Source organism: Corvus hawaiiensis, chromosome 30, assembly GCF_020740725.1.
Source record: "Corvus hawaiiensis isolate bCorHaw1 chromosome 30, bCorHaw1.pri.cur, whole genome shotgun sequence".
Lineage (NCBI taxonomy): Eukaryota > Metazoa > Chordata > Aves > Passeriformes > Corvidae > Corvus > Corvus hawaiiensis.
This window is the reverse complement of record NC_063242.1, coordinates 20,496,835-20,522,585: the sequence shown is the minus strand read 5'-3', so window position 1 is coordinate 20,522,585 and position 25,751 is coordinate 20,496,835. Positions and strand designations below refer to the sequence as shown.

General features: G+C 42.7%; 1 protein-coding gene across 4 annotated transcripts in view; it reads left to right on the top strand.

Annotated features, from left to right (window-relative positions):
• KCTD1 (potassium channel tetramerization domain containing 1) overlaps positions 1-25,751 on the top strand; it is a 69,348-nt gene that overhangs the window by 18,655 nt on the left and 24,942 nt on the right. For 3 of the 4 annotated variants that reach the window (XM_048289447.1, XM_048289449.1, XM_048289448.1), the window contains exon 2: positions 15,943-16,121. In XM_048289447.1, coding sequence (XP_048145404.1) covers positions 15,943-16,121 — 179 coding nt within the window. Of the gene's footprint in view, positions 1-15,138; positions 15,489-15,942; positions 16,122-25,751 lie in introns of those variants that run through there. The other variant, XM_048289450.1, reaches the window with a different exon arrangement.

Genomic DNA, 25,751 nt, shown 5'->3' with positions numbered 1-25,751 from the left:
TGGCTCTCCATGTTGCCTCTTTCTGCTTGGTAAAGAAGCAAGCAAAAATTGCATACAGGACTTTGTGCAGGGAAAATGGGTTGAAGACCTCTGATAGCTCATACATAAGGATTTGACATGGCTCAGTATTTTGTGATCCTTGTTTTTAAGGAACTGCTCATGTAACATATGGAAAAGAAATGGGTTAAAAGTCAAAGCAGTGATAATGAGTACTCCTCTGTTTTTCTCGCTGCCCTGGGGCCTGAGGTCCCCACTGCTCCTGGTGAAGCCAGCATGAGGAGTGGGGCTGCACTGCTGGGCATCGGCCCTGGCTCAGGATTTGCAGCAAGGGTGAGGTCTGGGCACACAACACCATGTCACCCAAATGGCCTGAGTTAAAAAATGAGGATGAGAAGCATTGCTGCTCAGCAGGCTTGGATTGCTTTGGCAGGGCTGTGCTTCTCACTGCATGCAGGACCTGTGAAGAGCCAGTGGACCTGCCAAAGCATTGGGAGCACTGGCTGAAGGTACTGATAGGGGTGGCTGAGGACCCAACACCTCGTGTGCTTCTCCTGTGTGAAGTGGCCTCACTGGAAGTGAGACGTGAGCTTGCTTCAACCTCGGAACAGCTGATTCCAGTGCTCTGCCACCCTCTAGCCAAAAGCTGGCCTGAATCGACCCTGCTTTGCTTGAGATCCAGTGGGATCTCAGTGCAGTGGGAATAGGAGGCACTTTGTTCTCCATCGTAGATCCACTGTGATTAAACGTGGTAGTCATGAGGCCAGATTTACTGCTGTGCTCTCCCTGTTTTGCATTGCACAATGGTGCAAACACCCAGAGAGCGAGCAAATTTGATCCATGTTTCCTAAGGATTGTGAAATTCTCCTGTACAAATTTGCTGGCTGAATTTGAAGCATGATTTATAAAAAGGGCCTTTCCTCTTAGAGTAAATGTGATTGCCCTTTCTGTAGGGCTGCAAGATAAATGTTCTTAGTCTTCAAGGGAACTTTTTAGGCATGCGATCCTTAACATGGCTGTCTTCTCTGCTGCACACTTTACTAACTTAAAGCTATTTAACTGAGATGCAAAAGAAAAATATTGTTTCTTCAGCATTGGACTTGATGCTACACAAGAAACACAGAGTAAGGCAGGCATTTGTTTTGCACTGTTCAGAGGCTTTTTAAAATCCTCCAAAGTCTGCTGTGGTTCTTACTTTGGTCAGTTTCCTCCGTCTGCCATTGCAAGTAGACTTTCTCTTGCTAATCTGCTGCCTGAAATACTCTTTGTTCAGGAAAGCAAGTCTCTTTCTGTTGTAATCAGGGCTAGGAATTCAGCTGCAGGGTCACTCTTTGTGCTGTAGAGTTCACTGACCATGTTTTGCTTCTGGCAGTCCTAGCTTTGGCCCCTTTACACAGATCAATGCCAGGCTAACCCCATTTATTGCTACTACTGAAACAAAACTCTGCATCTCCTATTTAATTTAGCTCAAAATAGATGTAATGCAAACAAGCGTCAGCATGGAAAAAGAGCCGGAAGAAGGGGAGGGGAAAAAACCATACTCAGGGGGTTTTTGAATGAAATATACATTAACTGGTGCCAGGCTCCAGGTGGGAGGAATTAGTTGGCATTGTACCATTAGACCCTTTATAAAAATCAATCATCATCATTGATTCTAATTTACATATGAGTATTAGAGTTTATCTGCTTGTCTTCTGTTCCCTTTTTATGTTTAAAACCATTTTTAATGTAATTGCTACTGCTCAAGCTCAGCCATGCATTCAGATTTCTCCTGTGTTTCTTAGTCCTAGATGAACCTCCTGGTTCATTCTCCTGGCACTTCACTGTGCCCTCACAAGGTGAACCTCCGTCATTATTACTGGATTCCACAGCATCAGCATCCTAGAAACTTCCAGCCTTGCTTCTGGTCAAGTGAGACTGCTGCTGGCAGGAGTGTGTCACTCTCGGTGAAGCTACTTGATGCTGAGCGCTTTGTAAGACTCATCACTGCGAGATGGGTTAAGAGGTTTTGTTGAAGCAAGCATGTGGCAGGCAAGACTCCTGTGGCTATCAAACTCTGTGAGTCTAATATAAATTTTTTCTGTATCTGTGGCACACCTCAGAGAAAGTGTTGGGCACCTCAGGACCTTACTGGAATTTTAGATGACAAGACCTTCACGGCGTGCTTGGCATCCAGCCATCTTTCCTGGCTAGAGCTGGAGTTAGGAATTCCACTTGCCACACCTCATTCCATGCTGCTTGTTAAAATATGTGGAATAAGGCACACACATACCCTCACCCACTGTTGATTTCTGGATTGAAGTTCTGTTCGTTGTGCAAGGCAGTGTGGGTAGAAATCATGAGGTCCGGTTTTTCTGCTGAAAAACAAAATCCATTTATCCTTCTACTCTACTCCCTTTCCCCACAGATAAACCTCTCCCCAAGCTATTCCCTTTTGCTTCTTCAACTCTAAGTTGGTGTTCATCAGAAATCAAGTGTTTAGGTGACTGTGTTTGTAATGGGATGGAAGATAGCTGAGACAATCTCCAACTTAGGGATTGTTACTGAAGTTAAGTTCTCTTACACTCTGTTGGGTGATCACCACAAGACTCCTGAAACCCTTGCTGTTTGTTTCAAATGCACCTTTATTTCTGACATTACAAATCTTCTGTTCTTGAAGCCAGGCTTCTCAAATTTTTTTTCTGGACGAGAGACCTATCAACTGAAATGTCTGGCATTTTGCGGGAGTTTGCTTTTGCTTTTGGTTTTGGCTTTTTTCCCCACTCTTAGCAATTTAATGCCTCCTCCTCCTTCTATCTGCTCTTTCCTTTTCCTTGCAGGGTTTGTTGTTTCAAAAGGGGATACTTTGGCTTCCTGCTCCTGACATGCGCTCGTGTTGCTGTTGCCCCCTGTCCTTGCTCTTTTCAGGAATGCTAGTGCTTCAGCCTCTGCTTTCCTCCTTTTCCACACCAGGGAGGGAGCTGATGGTTTCCTCCACTGCTCCTGAGTGGGAGGCAAGCATGAAGTGAGACACAAGCTGTGGAGGCCTTCCTGATGTTTCCTTCAAACTTACCTGGTTCCAGATAAAGTCCCTTGCAGTTATCTCCCATACTTTATCTGAGATTGGTCTTTTAAACACTCTGGATTTGTCACCATATACAATTGTCCCTGTCAACTCATCCTCTTGTGAATGTTTCTTCCATTTTTCGGGTCTCTGTTGGAATATGGTGGGTTTCTTGCATATGGTTTTAAAAAAGTATTTCATCATAGTTGGTGGTTGTCTATACCTGACACTTTCTCATACTTTTGATACTCAAATCTATTCTTTTAATGATTTTTTTAAAAATCTTTTTTCCCCTAATCTTGTAGTGTTTATCCTTCTTTAAAGTTGTTTTTACTCTATTGCAGAAGACAGGTTCAAAACTCAGTTTGGGCCTCGAGAGGGCCCTGAGCAGCATGGTCTTACTGGTTATTACCACTCAAGATATTCAGTGAGTTTGTTTCCTCTAGCTTTGGTTAAATGAACTCTTCCCTTCCTTCCCTATAAACCCAACAAAAGATTTCTTCGAGTATTATTCTGAACGGGGGTAAGTTCATCTACAGCTTACTGCCTCAATAGCAGCTCAAGTGAGCTGAGCCTTCTGGCCGTGGTCAGCTTCTCCAATACAAAACAGCCTGACAGAAGAGACATTTATTTCATAGCTAAGTGCTTGTTACCCCTTGGTGGCTGATGTCCAGGGTTGTCTCATTCAACTTCTGTGCATTTTGAAAATAATGTACCTTCATTATGTTTATCTTTTATCTTCTTGATGAAGCTGCTCTTTGCTGTTTTAAATTTGAGCTGTCCCTTGGAATCATCTGAGGATGTGACTCTTCTCTGTGCCATGAGATGGATATATCAGCTATTGGTTTACGCCAATGTATTTTTATTTTCAATTTTATTGAAATGTGTTGTACATTAGAGGCAATAAAAGCCAGTAGCTAGAGAAAGTGAGACAGGCATTTATCTCTGGCAGGTATAGATTTTTCTGCTTCTTTAAACATTTTCAGGCCCTTTTGTTGCCCAACCACTGATGTTTTGTATTTTAGTAATGACCAGAGAAGTATTACCACAGACTTAGAAGCAGGCCATGCCATCCAAAGTGCATATTGTATATAATGTACATTTCATCCACTCTTCTAAGGTTATATGTGTGGTCTGATTTGATGCTGGATCAAGTAAAAGCCTTTTAATATAAAATTAAAAGAGTTTGCTGAGCTAGATGGCAGAGGCTGTCCACAACTAAATAGTGGATTGCTGCTTCAGCATGGCTGCTGTTAGCATATAGCACAGGGTTATATAGATTCAGGGTTAATCACCCCTGTGCATAAAAAAATGCTAAAATTAGCTGCCAAATGGATGTTTTTATCATATGAGCTGCGAGGACTACTTGGAGAAATTCCTACAGGTCTGAAAACAATAACCAAAACTGTATTTCTTAGCCCTGGATCTTAGAGTATCTTTTACATGTAATGGAATCAAATGAACCAAATGTAAAATATGCTTTGTTTGTATGCCATATGGTCTTTGCCTTGCCAAGCACCCTTTTTGCCTGCCAGAGCAGACTCCTGTGTTCTCCTTTCCTTGAATCCTGCCCTTCACACTAACAAAAAAAAAATTGCTGCTTGGCCTGCATAGGGAATGGTGAGTATATGACTTTCCATTCATCCCTAGATACATTTCCAGCATTTAAGAAAACTCCAAACACCAGAAAAGAGGCAAAATGAAGTAAAAAACCTTCATGCACTATTGTATTGAAAGAGACTTTTGAATTTAGCCACAGCTAAATTTAAGTATTTAGCTTAATTCAGAACTTCAGCCCCTTCCTACCAACCACCCAAAACCACACCTGCTTCTCTAAGGGATTTAAAATCCAAAGATGGACAGATTTTAGAGTGGGGCAGGGGTGGGGAAGTATCTGGGTCACTGATGGGTTGGAGTGCAGGTTCCATGTGCCACATGCATAGCCCACTTCCAGAGCTATGGAGAGGAGTGGAGAGGCCCCACTGCTGAGTGCTGCCTCATGTGTATTTTTAGCAGGGGGCTGTTTCCTGTCCCCATACAGTGACACCTGTGTGGTGTTTTGCTGCCTGTCCCAAGGTATTAAGTAACCCACAGGCATTTTGAAATAGTTAATCATAATACGATTTCTCTCATGATAATGTTTGGGTTTTTTCATTCTCCTGCCTGTTATGAAATCTGTAGGCTGATAATTTTAATGGGAGTTACAAGAGGAGAGGAAAAAGTCCCAGCTAGCCCTGGAAATGCACGGGATCATGGAAGAGGCAGGTAAATGCTCCCTATTGCAGTCCGTCTTGACAAGGACTTCCAAAAAGCCTGTCATCTCAGTAAGTTCAACTCTTACCCTTTCCTTGCAGTGTTCTCCCTCCTGGCAGTCTCTGTCCCTCTAGTGGGGTTTTGATAGATTATCATTTTTGTGAGACTGGGATGTTGCTTTGCTAAGCTCAGCTTCAGAGACTTGTTGGAAGGGGAATAGATGAGATGGAAAGAAAGAAAACTGAGTGACACAGGGGTCCTAAAGGTCAATTCTTTTTGCCCGTGGTGTTTCATCAATACTGGAGTGAGGAATGTATAATTTAAGACTACAATTTCACACCCTATTTCTAATTCTCTACCAGACTGAGCTGTGACTTTCAAAATTGTGGTTCTGTTTACATCTTTATCATAAATTAGATAATTACAAATGTGTGCCTTCAAAGCGCTTTCATGCCTTTTTCCTGCAGTCAGGTTATAGATGAAGCTATCTGTTTTATTGGCTACTGCCATAATTACCAAGTGGACTCAGTGTCTTCAAAATTGCGATTCCAGCTGAGAATATTCTATTATTGGTTCCTTCAAGAAACATCTGGAGAGTGCTTTGAGCTCTTGTGTCTTACAACATTTCAAAGATGTGGTTTTATCAGATCCTTCTATATATTGTCCCTTACCTTTTTCCTCTTCATATGGCCAGGAGAACTAATAAAGACTTTCCTGTATTTTTCTTAAGCCTGGTAAGGTGATTCTAGGTACAAAATTCTTCAGACAGTCCACAGGTGGGGGTGTCTTTTTGTTTTCATGTTCAGTCTGGAGTAGATAATGTTCTGTTGATACGTTTTTGGACATATCTTCTCTAGATGGGTCAGTGTTATTTCTTTCTGCTCCCAGGTAAATTAATAAACCAAATTTAAAAGTGCAAAGGAAAGCAGGCGGCTGGCTGATTCAAAGGGAGAGGCTATGTTTTTCATCACCACCCTTTCAAAGCCTCTCTGAATCAAAAGAACCATTGGATTGCGAAGGCAAGACCTATGCCACACCAGAAGCTCCCAGTTCAGCAATTTTCCCAGGGTAAAATTATAACTCATGTTTCCTCAGCACAGGCTGTAACTGGCAGCGTTCCTTCTACTTCTAAGGGTGAAATTGCTGGGGGGAGAACAGACATCTAATGTGCCTCTGGAAGTTTTACAATGGGTGTTAGCCTCCCTTTGTGGAAAGGTAGATGTTCTTCTGGAACATACCCAAAGGCAGGTGCTATTCAAACTGGAGTGTAAACTGACTTCAAATAAGACAGTACAGTCTTATTTTTGTTCAGTTTGTGAGTCAAATCTAAAGAAGAAAAACCCATTTCTCAAATTCTGGCAGTTCATGACAATCTTCCAGTTATCCCACTGAAGTCTACATTTTTATGGGTCTTTAAAATCTTCAGATATAACTGCAATTCAAGACATTAATCTTTATTCATGTACTGCTGATAGGATCTTACCTTGCAAACAAAACAGATTTTAACAATGCTTGTTTTTTAGTGTTACTTCTCACCAGAAGATTATTGGAAAAATTGCAAATTTGGTCCAAGAAGAATGTAACCAGTTGGTTTCTTTCCCACTAAGATCTTGACACCATTTGTAAGGATTTGTTTGAGTTGACATTCAGATATACCAGCATGGTTCTGGGGAAGAGAAGTCCTTTCCTTCTAAACCCAGGAGGGAGTGTTTGTTGTTGTTTTTCCCTTGTCCTTATGTGAAGACTCTTACAAAATATGTGTAGATTGCCTGCTAGAAGTGGATAAAAGGCAACAGCACTTGAAAAAATCTGACTAAAAATTACATTATTAATAAATCTTAGCCTACAAGTAGTCTACTTGGGAACAGTTGAAAGATGGATTCCAGTGTTCAGAGTTCCCCTCTTCCTTCCCATAGCTGTTCTTGGCCCAAACCCCATGTACATGTGGTAAAGGTGGCTGTCACGTTTCTGCCTTCACTGGTGCAGGAGATGAGCTGGGAGATTCTCCATCCCTCACAGAGGCAGTGGGAGCTGTTGACTGCTCTGTGCTGGGCTATTCCATGGGACTGGGGAGAGCTGACTGAGTGGTTGCCTCTTTTAGGGAGGGGGTGTAGACTCTGAATGGAGCCCCAGAGTATTAAGGTATGCTATCTGCAAAGTACCTGGCAGGCCAAACCTCTTGCAGCAGGGATGAAGTGGTCCAAGATACTTGGATCGATGCTTTTCACTGGAATGAGAAGCCTTGTATGGTGGGGAAGTAGTCTGTCATCTCTGCCCTTTGCAAAAGGTGAAACTCCCTGTGTGTGTGCTTGCTTTTCTATGAAGTACAAGTAAATTTATGTTGTCTGTGCTACCTGAGGTTTGATAGAGGTGCAAGAAGAAAAGCAACCTATTTTCCAGGTTTAAAGGAAAGTAAATGAAACTGTCCTCGGGGCAGCAGAAGCAAAGACTTTTGTATCAAGCTGTAGTGTTGTGGGCAGGGCTGCCAGGCTGCTAAAGGCTCTTCAGACCTGGAAGCCTTTCCCAGGGACTGCTCATCTTTTAATAGCGCTTCCTCCTTTTTTTTTTTTTTTTGGGTGTCCACAATGACTGCACTCTTTCCCTGCTCAGACCAAGGGATTGCTTGGTATTTACTGGCTTGTTTCTGCAGTATCTGACAGGATACTGGTCCCCTCTCGCACATGGGAATTAAGAAGTCTGAGTGAAGGTGACTGAAGGACTGCATTGTATACCTCATGAAATATCTTGAACTGGTCATGTCCAGCTCAGGCTGGGGAGCAACACTTTTGTTTGGTCACTCCTAACTCGGTTTCATTGCTAATTTGAGTAGATACTGGTGCAGAACAGACAAGCCCTTGGTGGAGCGAGTGACCTGAAATGCCAGCTGTCCAGTGTGCCCCTATCATAGGACACCATTAGCAGCATCATGGCAGGTCTGCTTCCTTTGGTCCAATGTCCTCCTGCATCTAAGCACTGTGTCCTCCAGCATGGTTAGGGGATGTTTTTGCCTGCTGTAGCCTGGGGTGAGCACCCTGTGATTAACAATGTCAGGTGGGCAGTGGTGTGCTGTGAGCTAATTGGGAGCAGCTTTCAAATCCGGTTTTGCTTGTAAATTAAATGGACGCTTTCAGTGAGTGAGAATCGAATCGGCACCTCTAAAGGCTGTAGAAGTTCTCCTTCCATAGTGAAAGCCAAACTGTTTGTGTTTGGGGGTAGTGAATCTGGGCTGGACCCCCAAGTTTGGTTTGATTTTTTAGTACAGTGGGTTGGATGTATTCCAAAGATCCTGCTTGTGTTACGGGTTTCAGCCAAGTTCTGTGCTGGCCGTGTTTGCCACTGGCTTGACCCAAGCACAGAAAGTGTGCACAGCAGCCACCTCCAGCAGAAGAGTTATGCTTGACCCAAGGAAGAAAAGGGTAGGCAGTGCAGAAGAGCACAGATGTAATAAATGACAACATTTGGGCTGACCTCAGCACTACTCACCCAAACAAGCAAGGGGCTGAGTTAATCTTCCATAGAGAGTGCAAACTTGTAAAATATTTTGAGGGAGGTATAAAACTTTTGTCTGCAGTTTCGAGGCTTAGGGAGGTTTTCAGAGAATTTTATAAGTACTTGAGAAGATACATCCTGTCTGTAAACTTTTCCAGGTTTTTGGACTCACCTTTACTGCTGTACTGGTGTAAGCACAGGCCCTCATTTAACATCTGTCATTATCCATGAATTCTTTTCCTTCACTTAAAGATTTTTCTTAAGGTCTCAGTGACAAGTTTCTGATGAAAGTGTGATTAGAGCTGTTCTGCTCGAGCTAGTTGTGTGCTATAGACTTGGCTCCTGGGCTCTGGAATTATCAAAGTGCCTCCAAGCTCTTGTCCAGGGGTGGTTTTTAACTGTCCTGCATCTCCAGGTAGGCAGCTTTCTCCACCCAGAGCAAACAAATACCTCGCTTCCTTCAGCCCTTTGCCTTGCATTTGGTTCTCTGCACCTGTATCATTTATTCTAGGTCCTGGTCAGCTCTGAAATCCCAGCAAGGCTCATTTTGCCAAGGAAATGTCACCACATCTCTCCAGCGCTCGCAGCACTTAGCATGTGTATGTGCTCAGCAGTGCCAGCATCTCAAGGAGGAGAAGGCTGTAAGCAGCCAGCATTTGGGATGTGCAGCAAGGGACCCCCATCTTGAGGGGCCAGATCAGCGCTCCACCCCGGGGCTGGTGACTCTGGGACAAGGACAATGTACCAGTTAAAATTGTCCCATCAGGTAAGCGCTCCAGTCACCACTGCTGTAGCCACTCTGCTGTAACCACAGGTGCATTTGTCACCTTTGTAGGCTTGATCTGCATTTGGACTATTCTGGGATACAGAGAGGACCGCCTAACATTGTCCCTGGCACCTTCAGGAAAGAGTTTTGGCCAAGGGTTTTGTTTCCTGATGAGCTGTACCTTACACCCTGGCTATGATGGACCCTTCTGGGTATCTCTGTTCCCTCTCTCAGTGGCCTTGTGACACCCACCTCTCTAAATTGCATTGCTGTGTATGTTTCTGAAAATAATACTGAGTGCCCCAAGCATGGCACTTGTGGTGGGAGGAGTGAGCAGCTGCTTGGCATAGTGGATCTTCTGCACTTCACTGCCTCAGCATATCCAGAAAACCTTCCTGCTTCTCAAGCTCTCCATTGTATTTGACTGTCTTGCATAGGATAATTTGACCTTCTGTCATATGTTGACAGGCATTCAGGATTTAAAATGAAGCCTTAGAGAGATTTAGAATAATAAATCTAATGCTACTAATGAGTCTCAGCAGACCTGGTGTCTTAGCTTGCTGGGGCATTGAATTGCAGCTGATTGTATTTTGGGCCCATTTCTCGTGTGACACTCAAACACAATTGTTCTGGAGTTTTGCCTTATAAACATAATTCCTGATGTTCAGAGTCAGCAGTCCTAAACCTTGCAGCTGTGAGAGAAAGGGCAGTTGGATGATACTGATGAAAGGCAAAACATGACAGTGCAATTGGCATGTTTTCGCTGGGGAAAACAATGGGCTGTTTCTTTGTTTTGCAGACCCAGTGGCAGCAGTAAAGCCCAACCGTGTCCTCAGGGAGCTACCGACCATTGGTGTCAGGGTGAAGAAGCAGAAGAAAACAATGGATGTGCTTACATGTAAAGACTTTTTGACAAAGATCTGAGCAATTTCTTTGTGCTTCTGGGCTCTTCAGAATGAAGGTGAAGAGGAAGCACCATGATGGCATGCACACCTTGAGATCAAAATGCAGTTTGCATGCTCTGTGTGGTGCACATGGTCATCTTTGACCACCTTGCAGGGCTCTGAGGGGCCAGCACAGATTTGTGTCATCTGTGGGTGCTGAGTACCAGAGCCACAGCCAGAGAATTTGGTGTGAGGACATCACCAGCCCATACAGGTGCCCAGGGTGGGATTTTCCCCTTCCAGCAGGACAAGCTTATGGGTTTCTTGGACATGTAGCTTTGTATCTCTGCCTGCTTGCTACAATTTCCAGAAGTGCTGTTTGTACTGTACTGACATTGTTTATGTTGAATAAATGCTTTCTCCAGCCTCTTTGTTGTGGCAACTTTTTTTGCTGAATTCAAAAAAGTGGGGGGGGTACTTGTTTAAGCATTGTGGTGAGACATGATCATGATTATTTTTTTTAATCTTTAATGAAATGTTTGTTTTGAAAAAGTGCATCTTCAAAATGGGGACACTTGTGCAGGAGCCAAATCTGAGAGCAGTCCTAATGTTCCCGGTTTGGATGAGGTTCTTGAGCTGCGCTTTCCCCCATCCCACAGGCACCCCTGAGCATCAGCCTGCTGTTTATTTCAGAGTGCAGGTACACAGATGTCCCTGTCACTTGAGTGATTTCTGCTCTGTACTGGAGGAAAAGGGATTTGATGCCAGCTTCTGAAGTTTGTTTGCTGTTAGGATTCATTCCCCATACAGAGGGATGTATGGGTTCAGAGGTGACTCTTCTGCTGGAGGTGGCTGATGTGGATGTGTTAACTGCTGTTTCCAGTTGTTCCTGGGCACCAAGCTTTTGTGAGGAGAAGCATCTCTCTCACGTCTCTCTGTTGAGAAAAAAGGATAATGAACACAGACTGATTTGATACTTTAGAATAAACTAGTGCATGATTATTCTTTCTAATGTCTAGAATAGCTAAGACAAGCTTGCCCTCACCTCCCCTCCAAAAAATGCAAGGGAGTTAGAAATGTGTAAATTTGAGTTCCTCAGCAGTAATAATTGCTGGGGTTTTGACAGGGAATATATATGCTACTGAGTAGGATATATATTCCTGCTTGAGCTGGGCTGGCTCCCAGAGAAGATGTTGGCTATAATAACTCCAGCCAGCAGTGTCTTAACCTGCAAACTAAAATGATCCTTACAGTCCAGTGAGTCAAGCAGATAGTTTGTACTTGAATGTCGGTCCTTCTGTGCCTGAGCTCGGGTTGTCTTGAAGTGGCATGGGTTTTGTCAAGGTTTCTGTCTTAAGAAGGGAACCGAGATGACTTTACTCAAGACCACAGAGTGTAAATAACACTTAGGTCACCAGTGCTAATATTTTGAGGGGACAAGTAAGCCTCTTTGATTTTTGTACACTTAGCACATTGTAATGACTCATGTTCTTCAGATATCTCTTATTCCTTCCACTTGCTACCAGAACATTGACAAGGTTCCTGTGTTGCTGTTGTTTGGTAGACCAGTTGCACGAGTGCACATCTCAGCCCTGCAGCTACTGTGTTTTTTCCAACCCAGGTGTAAAGGCTTATTATTTAACAATACTTTTGAACAGGAGAAGATGGTATAGAAGAAAAGGCAGGGAGAGGAGAAGAGATTTGAAAGCTCTGCTCTATGATCCATGGCCCCCTTTGGTAGGAAGACTTCTAAATCATACAGATTTTTGTAAATCCCAGGAGGAGCAGTTAAGGCAGGGCTGCTTTTGCTTTTGTTGAGGCTACAGGAGGGCTTGCCTAAGCAAAAAATGTGAAGCAGGTTCAGATATACTCAAAAGACCTATGCCTATGAACTGCTTCTTGTGGAAAGACTCCTTCAAATATCAGCATGGAAGTGGAGGAGCCCCAAACTGCTCTAATAGAGCAGTGCTTTTATGTGATGAACCAAAACTGAAAAGTTTTATACAACCTAAATGCCTTTAGCCTGCCTAGTGCACAGATTTTGGCATTTTTGATTACATGGTTTCAGTAATACATTCATTCTGAGTGAAAATGTGAGCTAATTTTTATGAAAAGTTGTTGGAGGGGGGGAATCATCTGAATATTAATAATGATAAATGCTTTACAGGGTATTTGAAGTATTTTGGTTCATGGGAACTGTTATAAAACTGGATTTTCTGTTCTTACTTAATTTTTTTGTAGGATAAATAATAAAATGTTTGAGAAGGAAAGCTATGAAGTGACAGACTGTTGACAGGTCAGGAAGGTCCAGCCAGTGCAGGTGTTAGCCATGCTTTGTGCCCCTCTCATGAACAAAGCTGGTGCAGTTCCTGAGGCAGACAGCAACCTCTGTGATCTCCTGTGTGGGAACAGCCGTGGCTGAGCTCTGAACCCATTCCTGGGTTCACGTCTCACCTGCCTGACACCAAGAAAGCTTCTGAAGAGCTTTTTGATTCTTTTTGTTGTCAGCTGTTCCAGATAGCTTGCTGGAGCCCGTTGAGTTCAGTTTCTCTGACTCCCTTCTCTCCACCTGTAATTCTTGCTAAGGAATTATATTTGTAATCACATTAGGTGGTAGAAGCTTAGCTTACCAGCAGTGCCTTGGTTTAGCTACTCTTTACCAAAGCTTGTTCACTTCCACATTTGCAATAATCCAACGCAAGCCATGTATTTCTTCAGAGACTGTTTGCCCTGTGTTATCCTTTCCATAGCTGAACTAATACAGTGATTTAACTAATGCAGTGATATATCTCTGAGCTATTAAATGCTGTACCCATTGGATGGTGGTCTTCTGTGCTCTGACAGTGCTATTGAGTTGTGCCACATTAAAAAGAAATGGGATTTTTTTTGAGTACCTGCTTCTTTGAATCACATTTCTGCCTTAATTTCTCTGAGGCAAATGCAGTAGAAATATGATTGCCTAGTTTCAAAGTGTCTCCAAAATGGTAGTGAACTGTTTTTATGCAGGGAAATGTGCTTTGTGGGCTAAGACTGGAGCAAGGTTAGCATTATTGTGCTTAATATCAGCCATTGAGAAGAAGGACTTTGTTTCATGAGACACAATAAACACAGGTAACTTGAAGAGGAAATGTTGAAAAGGAGGAGGGTGAAATAAGAGAACAAAAGGTTTTATTATAAAGCATTTTTATTTCTTGGGAGTTTTAGTAGGTAAACTGTGTAAATGGCAGCTTGCTTAGGACTTGGGTTTGGAAACTGATTCCCTTTTCTTATGTTTTGTGGGTTCTTTTGCCTTTTAAAATGCCCACGGTCCTCCAACCTATTTCCCATCCTGGCAGTGATGCTTATACTACACATTCTTCTACTGTTTTGTGCAGCCAGTGCTATCACAGCTACGCTGAATGAGGTTCCAGCCTAACTACAATATTAACCCTGCAAATCTGTTCATTTTCTCTCGAGCCGCCCCAGGCAGGGTATACAGGAGAATGTGTCCAATTGAAAAACTATCACAGACTTGGTGTGCTGCACTGTGCTAAATTGCAAGAGAGCTGTGTTTTTTCTGCCAGAGAGGATCCTGTGAAGGGACATGGTGGTGTCTGTCTCACACAAGTTACAGAATTTGTTTCTCATTTCAGTCTCAACTTTCATTGATGATTTTGTCTCTATTTCAGCCAAGTTATTTGTCTACTTTTAAGCACTGAAATGTTTTACTCAGACCTGCTGCTTTCCTCCTGCTAATCGTCTAAGGCGTGCTCCCCCCACCCCCAGTTTGTATCAGTCCTTGACGTCTTACTTTCACCTTTGTAGTTGTTGTTTTTAATTTTTTCTTCGTTATTTTACTAAATACTGCTCTGCAGATCAGTAGCATCTTGGGTGGTGGTTGTACCACATAGCATTTGTAGCAGACATTAGTTTTGCATAGCGTGTGTACCTTATTTTGTCTGGACTTGTCTTCTTTACGCTGCAGGCACCTCCTCCAGCAATTGTAGTGATTAAGCCTGGTATTTCTGCAGATTTATATTAACTTCTGCTTATAAAGAAAGAGAAGAAACCCAACCCTTTCCCCGCCCCCCCCCAACATCTAAACTAGATATTTTTCTTCATTCCCTTCGTTTTTATCAGTATTAGACCTAAGCTTGCTTTTGTGTATGGAAGAAAATTAGTTAAGTACCTTGTGGTTTATAGATGCCTTTTGTTACATATTACTCGAATTTATTGTGCAACATGGGCCTGTAAATCATTTCAGCCAGACATTTACCTGGCTCATGTTGCCTTTATGGTTTGAGTCTCTTAACAGCCATGAAAAATGGAGAAATGATGTTTTTGGCGGCGGCGGACTCTGCTGGTCCGAGTGCCCCGTAACTCTCTCTCACGGCCGCGCTCCGCTTTGGCGAGGTTTGCTGCCTGGCTCGGAGAAGATGTTTACAAGGAATCCATTACTTTGTGCAGCTGAAAGACAGTGTTGAAAGAACAAAGGGAGTTTTGTGATGAAGTGTATCTGACTTCTCGCTGCTTTGCTTACCTTTTAAATGTAAAACTTAGTCATTTGCAAGGGCTTTTAGTTCTCAGGGCATCCCTATAAGATTCCACCCCGTGTGGAGCTGTCCTTCAGTCGAAAGCGGGGTTGTCTCAAAACCGCTCTCGAATGCATTTCTATTTTAATCCCCAACTTTGCCTGCCGCCTGCCTTCCTGGCTCCAGCTCACCGCCCTGCCCTGCCCCACCCGCTGCGCGCAGGCGGCCGCTGCTCCGTGCTGGCGGTGCAGCGCTGCCTTTGTGACTAAAAGTTGGTTTCATCAGCAAAGCATCGCCTCCCGCTCCGCGCTCAGAGCTCGCCGGCCTCGGGAAGCCGCTCAGACCTGCAGCCTATGTGGGGCACGCGGGGGCAGCTGTTGCCATACGTATAACTTTTAAATGGAAAATGTCTTTCTCAAAGGCTGTCGATGTCCAGTGGTCTGCAGTCCATGAGCAGTTGACTAGTCCAGGTGTTTCTGCTTCTGTTCCTGTGCTATGTGAATTGGGAATTCGAGAGAAGAGTGTGCAGGATGGAGGAGTTGAGGGTTTGTATTTCTGTTCTGGTGGTACAGCAGTGACGGAGGGCTTGGGAAGGAGCAGAACGTCTACCCGGGGTCTTCTTAATTAAGGAAAATATTGTTCTCGGTCTTTTCGTCTGCATCTCTTTCTGTCAATGCCTTTATCAACTCTTAAAAATGAGAATGACCCTTTTTGTTGGTATGGATTGACTGCTACGAGTAGTACTCAGGAAAAACTTGTTTTATTGAATGTGATTTCTGCCTTGTGGGTTTTATCAGTGCATTTTGCCCCACTTATTTAAAATGTAGCCATTTAAGACTCCTGGAGCTGGATTCATTTAAAAAACTGCTGAATATTTGTCTGTGCTTTACTAACATAAAACTCATAATCTGAGACTATGAGGCAGTCCTATTGATTCGAGACTGTGGGTTTCTGTGAGGTTTTTAAGGAGATCATTAACCCAGGTCTATCTTTTCACAGGACAGTCGGCCCAATATGTCAAGACCTCTGATCACTAGATCCCCTGCATCTCCATTGAACAATCAAGGCATCCCCACTCCAGCACAGCTCACAAAATCCAACGCACCAGTTCACATTGATGTGGGTGGGCACATGTATACCAGCAGCTTGGCCACGCTTACAAAATACCCCGATTCCAGGTAACTTTAAAAAGCTTCTTCTGCATGTCTTTGGCAAACTCCTTTTCTTCCATTTCGTGCTTGGACGTCCTGGGGCTGTCTCAGAATGATGAATTTAGTTCCTTTTGTTTCAAAATTAAATTAGCTTTCTTTGTTAGTAGGCAGTTAGAGACTTTTCTTTCCCTGCTCCAGTGTGTTCCTGACAAATGGCACTTCTGCAAATCTGATGTGTGTGTACTAAAACAGAGCTGATAGCAAAGAGCACTTACTTTCTACTACCTAGGATTCTGGGTTTATGCCAGGGCACCCATGCTGTGGTTTGTTACATTCAAAAACTGTAGTGATACTGCATTTAAGCCCAAAGGTGGGGGTGTTGGGGTATTTGTTTTGTTTCTTTTGGAACAGCAACCACTCTCCTGTACTGTCAACATGCCATCTCCGATGTGTCACTTGAGGCAAAGGCAAGGCTGAATGAAATAAACTATAGGACAGTATTAACTGGATACTTTTTATAGAACCTTAGGACTTTTCAAACAATTAGGCTCTTAACTCTTATGTACCTTTTGAATGAAGTATTTGTGGCTCTGGTAGTTCACTGGTATTAAGCAGTCAGAAAACTGCTGCATGTGTGAGCAAATGGTGCATGTAGAGTAGATAAAACAAGAGTGCATCTCTAAGAAAACAGGAGTGCATTTAACAGTGTGTGTGGGTATTACCTGGTGGCGATGGCAGACAGGCAGTGTAGTGGTGCTGTAACTCTAAGGGCTGGTTATCGGACAGCAGGTGTTCATTGTGTCCACTGTATTCATCTGTACCTTGCCCTTCGCCGCCCGACCCTGCTCTAGAGGGAAAACAGAGTGTTACCATTGTGTTCTCTCTGGTCTGAGGGGGCAGATTTTCAGTTTCTTGATCCCACAGCTCTGACTTGCCTTTCCATAGGGCACAAAGCACACTTCATGGGATGTGACTTCATTCAAAGCCGGGGTTTCACTTGCTACTACTGCCTCTGCAGCTTCAGCTTGTAGTATTGTGTGGACTGAAGTAGTGCTCCTGGCACAAGGAGCTGTCAGGGCTGGAGGAAGAGAACAGTACATACAGCGAGGCACACGGCCTTTCTTGTGACAGCCTCCTCAAGGAAGGCCTGGCAGAGGGGAGTTAAAGAAGCCATGCCAAAGCCTGGGTCTGCCAGGAGAGATTGAAGTAATGTCTGGGAAAACTTGAACTGTTCTTCGAAAACCAAATCTGTTGTTTTGGGGATTTTTTAGGAGCTGCTTTTGTTCAGCTCCTAGTAGTTGTGATTACTGAGTGGGTTTTTTGGTAGTTGGAACAGTGATGGTGTCTGACACTGTTGTGTATGCAGAATGAGAGGCTGCTGCTTCTGTTTTCTTGTCAAATTCACAGAGGGGGTATATTAGTTCAAGTGAAGAAACACTAAAATGTCATTCAAAAATGTGTATGGTGGCAATGGAATTTAAACTTAATGTATTCTGTGCTCAATTGAGCCATTGTAGCACTTGAAAGTGAAAGCTATGCCTGTAGTATCAAAGCCAGTTTAATAAATTAAACATTTTAAAAGCTCTTCAAACATAATTTAAAGAAAACCCAAACTCTGAGTTATAGTCATTCTGCTTCAAGTCGTTCTGACATGTGTTTGTGTTTCAGTTCTGACAGTGTCTTTTGAACCTCTTGATGAGTGAATATTTCCAGCATAGCTGTTAGAACCTGGAATTCCGAGCCAATTCCAGAGCTTGGGAGGTTTTTTTAACATTAGCGGCTTCAAAAGAGCAATTATTAAACTTGTTTGAATGTCAAGACAATGGCATGAAGCAATATGCCAGTAGTCATGATACAGTTGTTTGGGTTTTATCTGAGACTGTGCCATCAGTTTTTTTTCCAGTGGAAGGTTGGGATGCATATATATGTATATATGTATCTATACATATTTATATAGAGTGAGTGCTAGGTAAAAATTATCCAGTAATATTTGGACATTAATACAAATTGTTTCTTGGAGCCTGACCTGGTCAGTTTATATCTAGCTAGACTCTAACTTTGTTACTCAAGTTTAGCACAAGGGTTTTGTCAACACTTCTTATATGTTTCTTTTTCTGCCAATATCACATGTGTGAATTATATCAAAACTAAGGAAGGTCTCATAGATATTTTTGGTCCAGTTGAAACCTCCTGAGACTTACTGTCATATGAAGTATTGTCTATGAAAAATAAGGTCTTGATTATCTTGCCTGAAAGAGCACTGCTCCAGGGATGAGTCAAAGCATCGGTTGCAGGCTCCAGCATGTAACAGGTTGAGACATGAAAGTCATTAGGTTTCTGACTCGTATTACATGTAGTCTAAGGGCCAGAAGCCTAAAATGAACCTTTCATCTGTGGGCCAGGTACCAGAGTCATCTTTCTTTGTGAGATTGAAAAGGAGATATTCAAACCAGCAGCTTTGGAGTGACTCTGACTTGCTGGTGTGAGGGAGACCTATTCTGATAGAGCACTCTCTGCTTTGGAGCAAGTGTACTCTTCCTTCTCTTTTTGGGCTCGATAGCATCTCATCTTGTACCTCTCTATTTTCTTCTTCCTGGACAGTAGAGTATGAATTAGAAAGAGTACTTTAAGAAAGAGTTCCTTAAATGATATCAGGTAAAGACTTGTAGCTTGAAGGGATCATTTTCCATAATTCTTCTGTTAGGTTCCCCAACCTGGTTTGTGCCTTGACATGTAAAATGCCTACTGACAGATATCCATTCATTCCTCCAAAGAAATCCTGGTGTGACTGTAAAAGTGTCTTGCTGCTGTTGCTGGATCCCTCCCCTTTGCTTTGGAAAGACTATTGTGGGCTTCTCTCAAATGCTCTTGTGATTGAAGAACCCAAGGAATCAGAACCGATCTGTGTTTTGGGCAAAAGCTGACTCAGTGAAGCAAGCCGACGAACAAGCAGCTTATCTAATAGATGGTTTGAATTGAGTAATCCTAGAATTATAAATTCTGAAGCTAAAATAATGCTTTAAAAAGCCCTCAAAATTAATTTTAAAATCTAGTAACATATAATTTCAAAGAGCCCAGTTATAACCCAGACTAGGGAGAACCTATTGTGTTCACAAGGCAAATCCCCTACGAATACTTTGGCTCATCACCAGGCTTCAGGTTCTCCCAAGAAACCAGTGAGATCATGCCTCAAACGTGGTCTCATGAAGGTCGATAATACAATTTGCCAGACTTAGGCTTCAGGAAGAGGCAGTTTGAATCAGCATATCTACCAAGACCTAAGGTAAGGTCTCTCTGCTGAAATAGTAATTTTCCTTTAAAGTCTGAGGAGGGAGCAGGTGTCTTTCTGTGTAGCTCTCTCCACCAAATGCAGACCTTGGTGCATTCACCCCTGTACAGACTGTACAACCTTTGGTTTACTTGAAGTTACCACATCTTCAGGTTGGTGTCTGGCAACACAGAGCTATCTGTTAAAGATTTGGATGCACACAAATTTTTTTTTTAATTGTTTGTTTTTGCAACTAAAGGTTTTTTTAATAAATTGTTTTCTTTCCACTGCCAAGGGGAAAAAAAAATCAGGAAAGGTGGATCCAAGATGAGGTTCTGCTAAAGGAGCCTTTCTCTCCCAAGAGCTAAGGCACATGCATGCTGTGCCATTGTTCCCTGTGGTCACCAGAGAGTCTGAGAACAGGCTGAGGTGTTAGGATTTATGATTATGAGGAGAGAAAGTACTGGCCAGTTAGCTCTGATACTTTAAGCCAAGCAGCCTACTCTCCTTCCAGTGCATTATCATCTTGCAGTAGGATCGAACCCTTTGCTTGGAGTCGGCATTCCTACATCTCGCAGCCTTAATGCTGTCTGTACGGCATCTACCAAAAGTTATTGTGTATCAGGCTAAGACAACCTCAACTGACTATGGGAGCTCAATGGGAAGATGTGTAACTTTGATCATACAAGCATCAGCTGTCTGATATCTCTGATATCAGCAATATCAGCAGCGTTGTCTATCTCGTATGTTCAAAGCATCTGAACTTTTAATTAGTTCTGTCCAAGTCATCTTGTACAAATATTTGCATAGCACCATGGCATTGGATTGCCACATCCTATATTCCCACCACAGAATGGGAAAAATTCACTTAAAATCTTGTACGTAACTTTGTAGAACCTTTTGGAGTATCTCGTTGGGTTGCTACATCTCCCATCTTGAGTTACTCCCTGCATATGAAGATGGATTCTTCTTATACAGTATTTTGCAATCCTTCCAAATTTCTGCCCAGGGCTATTTCAGGTTTTCATATGAACCAATCCATTCGTGTCCCAGTTTTCTTACCCAATCTTCACTCTCAGCCCTCAGGGAAATTAAATTTCGCACACTTGGATCCAGTTAGGACACTGGCTTTTTCTTTTCTTTTTTGATTGGTAAGGGTTTCTTTTGCATCAAGAGCACAGAATTACTTAGGAGAATGCCCAGACTGTCCTTGGCCTTTTTTGACAGTTTACAAGAAAGACTTATCCTTCACAAGTTGTGTGGGTAGACTTCCAAGGACGTGCTATGAATCAGGCAGCACTGCTTGCCTGTTTCAGAGCTCTGGCAGTTTCTGTTATCAGTCCACAGGTCCAAAACAAACTGACATGGCCCTTAGTTCAAACTCCTGCAAATTGCAGCACCATGCTGGAGACTTCTGTCTTGGTAGGAGATCTGCTGAGGTGAGGGTGGTCTGCACTTTGCATAGGCCTCACTCTGTAATACCTCCATGAAAGCAGCCCTGTCACAGCTTTTCCACTCACCTTGGAGAGTACCTCTCAAACTGCTCTAAGTTATGCTAAACTTAAAGAAATACAAAATTTTCTAACGAATGAGCATTTGGTGATTTGGGTTTTTTAAGGAAATATTGAGAGAGTGGATGATACTGCATCTGTATTTCCACCCTCTGTATTTGGATTTTTCTTCCCAAGAGGTACATCTCTATCTGTATCTTTCTAGAATAGCAACATGAAAGTCTGGTGAGGTAGTAGTTCATAAGTCAATGTGATACTGCAGTAGCAAGACTTGTACTTTTTGAGAGCAAATATTGTGTTTTAAGTTCTAAAGAACAAGCTTCTGTGAAAGTTTTCAGTCTTGCTGTAATCAGCTTTGTCTGCTCTATTAGCATGAATGGTCCAGGTCACAGCTTTTTAATATTTTGTAACATTCCTGGCAGGAGAGAATAGGCAGAAGAAGTTGGCAGATGGTCAGTTCAATCTTTGTTATCTATCCTGTCTTACTCATCTCATTATTCACCTTTTATATTTCATCATTTGATTGCTGCATGGTCTTGTGGCAAGGAAAAGGGAGGGCTTGGGTTAGGGAAATACACAGACTCTCACTGACCTGTTCTGTGACCCAAGATAACTGATTTAACTTTGAGCTTCAGTTGCTTCCTACCAAGGTTAACAAAAAAGCAATTTGTAGAGTGCTTTGGGATGATGACTGAAAGTGTAGAAGATTACTATCTCTAAGCATAAATATTTATAGATCCAGTAACTGAGATAGAGGTTGATGATATTGGTATCATCAGTAACATGTACTAGTAAAAAATGAAATGTTGATTCATGAGGGCCGGACTCAACACAGGCAGTACAGTTGTGTTGGTTGGTGTAACCACATATACGAACCAGGAAAGAAAATAGAAACAGAACTGTGAATGATAATATACTTCATGCTTATTTAAATAAATTCAGGGAGTTTACATGACTGATATTTTAAAGAGAACTCTCTTGCAACACACATCTGTCGATAAAGAGCTCAGGGGGGTATTTTCTGGTCCTGGCTGAACCAAGATTAATTGTAGCTCTAGGTATGTGTATTGAACTTAGGGTATATATTGACCTCATTTTGCCTCAACTAATGATCACCACAGGTCAGTCATCACTGTTGCCTCAGTAGAAGTAAATATTTTTCAAATTGTAGTCCTGTAATATATTTAACTTGCAAGGTCAGCAAGTTGCTGCTGTTGCTTGTGGCTGGTGACTGGTGAAAGAAATAGCACCATCAGATTAGCAGGTTCTCATGTTATGTGGTCAGTAACTGGTGGTGAGTCATCTCTGAAAGGGGCCACAAAATTGATGTCTGTCTTCCTGTTCTAAATGTCAGTAAAAGTGGGCTTATGTATTATTTACTTGGAGGGTAAAAAGCAGTGTCCTGTAGTTGTTCAATGCTTTTGCACTCAAATGTGTAAAACAACAGTACAATCGAGATAGTGGATTGTTGGAGTGCTCTTTGCACATATGCAGACCCAGAGAAAATAGATGAGAAGACTTGATGCTACAGGGGTTCCTGCCATGCTTGTCTCTGGCTGCCTGGCTATGGCAGTGTGTAAGGAAATATGTTCAGAGGAATAAGTATCTACATTCAGGAGTGTTAGAAAGCTAAAGGCTTCAGATCGTTATTTCTGAGGCTAGTAATCCTCAGAAGTAACAATCACTTTTCTTGAGGGGAAAGAAGAAAATCCATAGCTGTATCATCAGTGTAGATTCCTTTGCCAGCTGGCTCATGTGAGTCTGTAGGGGTTGGATCACCGTGGAAGTCCAGGAGAGAGGAGGTTGTCAATAACCAGTTTAAGGGTCTGTGCTCTGAGAAATCATTTGATTGCGAAGGCTGCTTGATATCCTCAGTGAATGGAAATTTGTGGATGAGAACCTTACAATGTTTGCATTTTTCTACCCAATAGTGTGGTTTCATAAGCTAGACTGAAGGCACCCAAGCAGTATTTCTCACTCTGCCTGACCAATACCTGGGAAGATAAAACAATATGCTGAGTCTGTGGGTCTCACTTGACCTAGTAAGAAAAATCCCGTTAGAAACTGAGGTGGCACTGAAGTATTCTGCTTATTGGTCATTTCTGATAGGGCCCAGGTTTGAACCATAGTGGTGAGGTTCAGTGGTTTGTTTTGTCTTTTGCTGTACTTACAGAGGTTCCTGATTGCAAGGAGTACGTGAGCACAAGGTTCTCATTCTGCTCCCACATAAACTGTTTGTACTTCATTGGTCTTTCATAAATTGCAATGTCGTTGCTAAGCAAATTGGCATCTAGTACATACATAATTGCAGAAGCAAACATTTGGCTTCCAGTTTTGCCGTCAACACCCGGCCACCTCTTGGGTGTGTTTGAAGCTTTAGGATATAGATTCCAACTTCTGGCTTGCTTCTTTCTGGTGATGATCAACCTTCTGGCTGGGTTTCATGTAGATGAGTATGCTTGCCATTTGGGGATGTATTTGCAGAGGTTGCATAGAAATGGTGAAAACTGCTTAGGACTCAATGGTTATCTGCAGTCATTTTAATGCAAATGAGACACAAATGCTGTGTTGGCCAAGGGAATATCACCAGTTCCTGTTATGTGAACTTTTCCTCTAACTTAACCAGTCTGCAGTTTATTCAAATACCAGAACCAGACAAGTGTCATCTGGCAAGCTTTATTTCTCTCTTTGTCAATCTTTCTTTCACCTTAGTCTGTGACTTGCAAGATGTTGCTGTCTCTTTGACTCTTGCCTTTCAGTATCTTTTTTTCTGTCCCTGTTCTGCTCTGAGCATTGACCCTACTTCTGTCAACTAAAGTCCCTCATTGCTTCGTCTTCATTTCTTTTTCGTACACACTTTTCTATCTCTGTTGGAAGGAGTCAGAGCTCACAGAGGTCACAAGTGATCTTTACCTGACCAGATCAAAGCACATTGCTTGCTTGCTTGTCCTTTTCCCCTCACACATGCTTGGTTTTCTGGCTCTTGTTAGTAGTGAGCTTTCTTTGAGTAGGTAAGCAGCATATTTTATTGATATCTCAGATGCTGCTTTTGCTCTTGGTGCCATCAGTTGAGGGATGCTCTGAGACTCATTTGCATTGATCTCTTTCATTGAGTCTTTGAGTCAGTAATCAAATAAATTGTTTCTAGCCCCGTGTACATTAGCTTGTGTCTGTAGGACTCTTCCAGCACAGTTGTCTCTGCACCTCATGTGGACAATTTTCGAGGCACTTTCAAGGCACTTTCTGCCTGCTTCAGAGAACCAACATGCTTCTGCGACCGTTTGAAAGCATTTAAGCTGAGCTTGTAGCTGCTACTTGTGGATTGCTTTGCAGGGACATGCCTTTAGGAAAGCAGTGGGCTCACAGTCACTTTCCTATCCAGTCCTTCCACTGTGCTGCACCGTGTGTGTAGACACTTGGGTAGCTCAGGTGCTCAAAGCAATATAGCACAACGCTCCGCCTGGACTCGTTTTTCCTGCTTCCAGCAAACTCAGCTGTGCCACGTCTGGTACCCAAGCTAATTACTGAAGACCTATCTTTCCTATTTCTTCACACTGCTGCATTTTGCAGAGCAGGCATTCGGTGAAGAGAGCAACACTGGCAATTCAATTTCCGTGAATCAAAAACTTTCTGTTTGCAAAGGATTAAAAGAGGTAAAAGGGGAGAGTAATAGGAAGATGCAAGAGTTTTGTTCATAAGATGAGATAGTTGAGCAAAGTAGTTTTAAATGCAGCAATTTATAAGATAAATTCTACCTCCTAGACCACAACGGGGTTTTCATGGTAAAATGTGAGAAGCCTGTCAATCAAATGGTAGACTTAATTGTTCTTTAAGTGACCTATTAACATGCCATTCCATTTAATTAAAAATTGTATTTACGTTCTCATACAGGCCATATTGGAACAGTAAAAACTCTTTCCATATGAGGTGTGTTGCAGGTGAAAGGCTGTCACAAGCTGTGTGACACATGTGAAACGGGTGACTGAAGTCCCAGTGCAGCAACATGTGGCTTGCCTTCGGCTCCTTGCTGACACAGAGGGAGATGGAGGGATAAGCAGCATCTCCCAGGACCACACCCAAACCCTTTGCATTCCTTGCCTAAGAAATTGCTTGTAGTTGCTTATTGTGGCATAGAAAGTTATAATATACAGCATTTGCCATAAGTGTGTCACTTCAGAGCAAATGATGGATTATGTCCTTCCACACCCCAAAAGTTGTTATTTGTGCTGTAATTAAAAAATAAATGTTGCAATGTTGAATTGGAAATATTTTGTGCTATACTATGAATTTGTTTTGTTAGGTTGCCTGGGTGTAATTGCAACAATGTCAGTGCATTATACCCGTGTCATGGGGTAATGGTTTCCTGCCGCTACAGCAGTGCCAAGCACTGCTTTGCTTAGCAGCCCTACTGCTGTTTATCTCCGTCAGCCCTAGTGATTATTTTGCTTCTGTGAAACTTTTTTTTGTATTTTGTTCCCTGCATGCATACTATAAATTATAGCTCTGTTGGAGTGCTAACCACAAATCCACACAGTAGGAAGTGCTGCCATGCCAGAGAGGGGCTCGGCTGGGAGCTGGTTTTAGGTTCGCCCGAACGTGTCGGTGATACGAGGGGAAGAAGGCGCTCAAAACCGTGATGGTCTGCTGGGCGCCTCCTACCCACCTGAAAATTGATCCCTCTTAAACAGTTTAGAGAACCCTCGGGGTCTTGCAGCTTACATAAAAAATGAAAGCCCTTCCTGTCTTAGAGAAGTGCAAGCAGTCAATACAAAAGAGAAAAATGATCCTTTAAGTGTATCCCATTGAATCCATTATCTCGAGGGCCCGTGCTTGATGCTTCATCAAAACATCATCGTCTTGGTGATACATGAGGGAGAG